Source organism: Phaseolus vulgaris, chromosome 9 (genome assembly GCF_051622355.1).
Source record: "Phaseolus vulgaris cultivar YP4 chromosome 9, ASM5162235v1, whole genome shotgun sequence".
Taxonomy (NCBI): domain Eukaryota; kingdom Viridiplantae; phylum Streptophyta; class Magnoliopsida; order Fabales; family Fabaceae; genus Phaseolus; species Phaseolus vulgaris.
The window spans coordinates 19,213,957-19,218,634 of record NC_143506.1 but is presented as its reverse complement, the minus strand read 5'-3'; the positions used below and the strand labels follow the sequence as shown (position 1 = coordinate 19,218,634).

At 30.5% G+C, this 4,678-nt stretch overlaps 1 protein-coding gene across 1 annotated transcript; it reads right to left on the bottom strand.

Moving 5' to 3' along the window:
- Window positions 1-2,937: 2,937 nt before the first annotated feature.
- On the bottom strand, window positions 2,938-3,945 carry LOC137822270 (uncharacterized). The gene has a single exon (XM_068627158.1). It carries the CDS (start codon window positions 3,943-3,945, stop codon window positions 2,938-2,940), a length of 1,008 nt encoding a protein of 335 aa, XP_068483259.1.
- Window positions 3,946-4,678: the final 733 nt, after the last annotated feature.

The following is a 4,678-nucleotide window of genomic DNA, read 5'->3' as shown; positions in this document are numbered from 1 at the left end:
ATTTATAAATTATTAATAATAATAAAATTTACTTTACATACCAATAATTATCTAATTTAATTAATATTTTTTTAAATTAATTTTTATTTAATAATTTTTTGTAGTTAGTAGTGTTATTTTATTAGTGTTATTTCTCATATAAGTTCTTAGTATTTATCTAAATTTATCATTTAGAGTTAGTTTTTTTTAAGAAAGTTATTAAATATAATTTATATAGTTAATGATAATTTTTCAAACAAACAAGGTATTAGTACATGAGTTCAAACTTAATATTAGTTTTTCAAAAGCGAGAACTTACCATATATCTATTATTGATAAGATAAAGGAGGGTGCACTTGATGTGATTATATATGTATTATCTCTATCGTTATCCTATATGTAACTAAATAGTGAACTCACCTTGTTTTATGTTGATATGTTGTGATCTTGTTATTCTACGAATTATTATACAATATTAGATGTTGTAGGAAACATTCAGAGTGACATTTAAATATTTTGTAAGCATATTTGTTTTAGTTATATATAGTTGGACAATGTAACACAAACATGTACTAAAAAATACAACTACAAAACTATATGTAAATTTGTATTTTTAATAGACTTGAAACTTTAGATCTTTTGTGTTACATTTATGATATCATATAATAATTATCTTAGATAAACTTGAGGGAATTAGGTATGTTTTATTTCCTCTCTTCTTGATATGTGTTTACGAGTTAAAAGACTAGTTAAATTTTTTTATATGATTTTATAATCTATTTTTTTTTCTGTTAAAAAATGGCACTTGGACTTTAAAGAGATAATACTAAACATATGATCAATTTATCGTATATAAGTAAGTGTAATTCTCATTTTATACGTCGATTTTGTGATTATGGGTTAGACTTAAACTCACATTCTAATGTGCTATTAGAGCCATTGAGAATCTATCTTAGTTGAGATTTTTGACCATTGTTTCACCCCCAATCGAACCCTTCTTATACCCTCCACTTATATCCACGCTCAAGATGTATATGTCTTAACACGAGGAGGTGTGTTTGGAGACCCTCTATAACTATCACTACAAGAAAAAAAATGATTTTACATAGATTATTTAGTGGAGGTTAATATAACCCTAAGAATTAAGTTAATTAATGGAGGTTTTTTTAACCTTCGTTAAGTTCCAAAGGTTATTCTAGAACCTCAATAAAATAACCGAGTTTTTTAACCTTCGTTAAATTTCAAAGGTTTATTTTAAAACCTCTACAAAATAATGGAGATTCTTTTAATCTTCGTTAAATCCAAAAGTTTATTTTAAAACCTTAGCAAAATAACAAAAGTTTTTTTAACCTTCATTAAATGCAAAGGTTTATTTTAAAACATCAGCAAAATAACAGAGGTTTTTTTTAACATTTGTTAAATTCTAAATGTTTATTCTAAAACTTCAGCAAAATAATGGAGGTTTTTTTAACTTTCAGTAAGTTTCAAAGGTTTATTCTAAATTCTTAACAAAATAACGCAGCTTTTTTAACCTTCGTTAAATTCCAAAGATTTATTGTAGAACCTCAATAAAACACTTCAGATTTTTCAAACTTCAATAAATAAATATAATTAAATATATTTATAAATAAATAATTAAAAATTATATAATTTTAATATATTTTATAATTAAATTCTCTAAAATTTTGAAAGTGTAACTTTACATTATAAATAAGTTTTCTAAAGTTTCAAAAATTTATTTTAAAAACTCAGCAAAATAACATTGGATAATAATTATTTAGGAGTTTCTTCCTGCTCTCTTATGTTTTTCTTCTCGCGCCCCCACAATGTTTTCAAAGACTAAATTGCCCTTATTATTTTGTAAGATTCCAAAAATGCTCATAACAAAATTTATACCTAAAAACTCTAAAAAAACTCTCACCATCATGTTCTTCTTGCGCAGCCGCAACTCTAAACGCTAGAACTCCATTCTCTCTGCGGTGCTTTTCAATCTCACACATCTCTTGGTGATTTAGAATGGTCTTGGCAACTTGGTGCTTAAAGGTAAGTAAAATTTTTTGTTTTCGGATCTGAACATCCATTTTTTCTTCGGATTTTTGTTTCCATAAATGTTTTTTCACATTTTGGTTTAGGGATTCCGGTAGATTCTGGATTATGGAATTTGATAAATTTTCAGATTATGAAATCCAGTAAAATCCCAGATTGATGCTTCCGGTAAAATCCCGGATTGGTGGTTCCGATAATGTTTCAGATTACTGTTTCCGAAATATTAATTGTTGTTTCCATAACTGTGTGTTTGTATTGACTCAAATTAGTAAACCATAACTTATTTTATAATTTGTATTGGGTCGAACTAGAGGATTTGTGGAGGTTGGGTTAGTATGCACCCATTCATTACTTGTAACCAAACTTGCAAGCATTTCAATCAAGATAATACATTTTTTTTTAAATAAGTGGTTTAGTTTCTTTAGTTTTGATTGTTTAAATGAAGTTCTTATTTTTTTTAAAATAAGTGATGTACCTTATAAAATAGTAAAATTTAGTTTCGCACTTTATTTGTTGTTAAATTTATAACTATAATGTTAAATGATTAACATTCTAGATTAGCGAATCCGTAGTAGGTGTTCGGATTTTTGAATCCGTATTGTGCATTGTTTTGTAATTTGATTTAACTTGAATGATAAAATTGAATATAAATGGTGAAGACTAGGGGAGAAGGTTCACAAGGTGATCGTATATGTCCCACAACCTCTGTTAGAAGAAGAAGAAGAAGACATGTTAATGAAGATGAAGAACATGTTAAACATGAAGATGCAGAACATGTTGAACCTGAAGAAGCTGAACCCTAAATGGAGGTGGAGGACGCATGTACCAGGAGACATTGGACCGTGGCTGCACGAACATATTTGCTACACCTAGTAGGTTGAACCATCTTTGCATATAAGAGTGCTACATCAGTTAATGTATCCTACTTGGGATTATTTGTAGATTTGAGGCACACCGGAGGATACTTGTGGGCAGCAGCTGCTTTGACCCACATGTATGTGCAAATTTACTTTGATGCCTTTTTTGTGCACCTTTTGTTTTGACTTTCTCACTTGGTGGACACAAAGATGTTTTATCTGGATAGGCAATCTCACATAATTTGGCTTTGATGTTAATCTTACCAGCCATGTCAACCTCATTGAACTGATTCATGATGATAACCCACTCTTGTTGGATGGACAACTCTACTGAAGTATCTCCACCTGAAATATCTAAAAAGCTTAATCGTGTCCAAATGAAATGCATTGACTGCAATGTTATGCTACCCACACCAAAGGAAGCCAATTCACAAGCACAAGGAAGGTGATGAGTAGATCTAATGGTGCACCCACAAAGAGATTTATCTAAACCAACATATTCAACTCGATCACTCTCTTCTGCAATATACTGCAAATCATATTTCAATACAAAGCCAACCAATTTCTTATATCTTGTTACATTAAAGACATGACTCACCACATTCAAACTCTTTTCAAATGAAGATTTAATTGCATTGTGTTGCAACATAATAATCTTATTCATGGAATCCCAAAAAAAGCACAAGTCCCTCATTGACGTCTCAAGGATTCTCTTTAAACTCCAATGTGTAGCCTCAACCCTGTTACTTTTCGTGTTGCCTAAGTGCACGACCTTATCCATCCAAACCTTAACAAAATTTTCTTTATATAGATTTAACCAAGCATTGATCACATATTTAGTAAATATAGGCCATGGTGAACAAACAACATTAAATGCCTCCACACGATGTTCATAGGACTCTACATTTTCACAATCAACAATAGCTCCCCAAGATTCCATCACTTGATCCCATGTCTTTTTTGGATGAACAATCATTTTACATTTTGCTTTAACATTTTTATCAATGTGAAAATGATATAACAAATGAGCATCTTCAGGAAACACAACATTTATTGCATTCATTAGAGCAATATCTCTATCACTAACCACAACCTTTAGGTATGAATCAACTCTAAAAACCAAACCCTCAGCTTCTCAAGGACCCATACAAAGTTATGATGACGTTCTGATGCGAGTAACGTAAATGCAACACTGAAGGTCAATCCCGTTGAGGTAACACCTACAACTTCAAACAAGGGTATCTTGTACCTATTAGTTTTGTATGTACTGTCCATCATCAATACAATGTTAAAGGCATTTAATAGCTTCACTGAATCAGGGTGTATCCAAAATAAATCTTGCACAACATTCCTCCCTTCCTCAAACCTAGACTAATGGACATACATATCTCGCTCAAGTAACATCATCAATTGTTGCATTTCAGTTCTATCATCTCATTATGATTTTTTGTACAAATATCGTGCATTGTAAGCTTGCTTTATTGTGGTCACATTTTTCTCATTATGCTCTTTCATTGTTAGCAAAATAATTTTGGGCTTCATTGCACTGTCTATCATGTGCATAAGCATTGACTTCTCGCTACATGTGAACCTACCAACATATGGATGACCAACCAATGTATTTGCCAACTCATGATTACGAGAGCCACAAATTAATATCAATATCCATCCTTCAACACTCTTTACTGGATACCTTTGTAATATAAAAGGACAGTCACATTAACTAGTTCCACTATTAGTAACCTGTAAATCCTTTTTATATCGTTTGTATTTACCTCCTCTCTCACAACCTAATA

Coding starts and splice junctions, on each gene's coding strand:
- LOC137822270 (XM_068627158.1), bottom strand. CDS start 3,945: ATGAATGCAATAAATGTTGTGTTTCCTGAAGATGCTCATTTGTTATAT.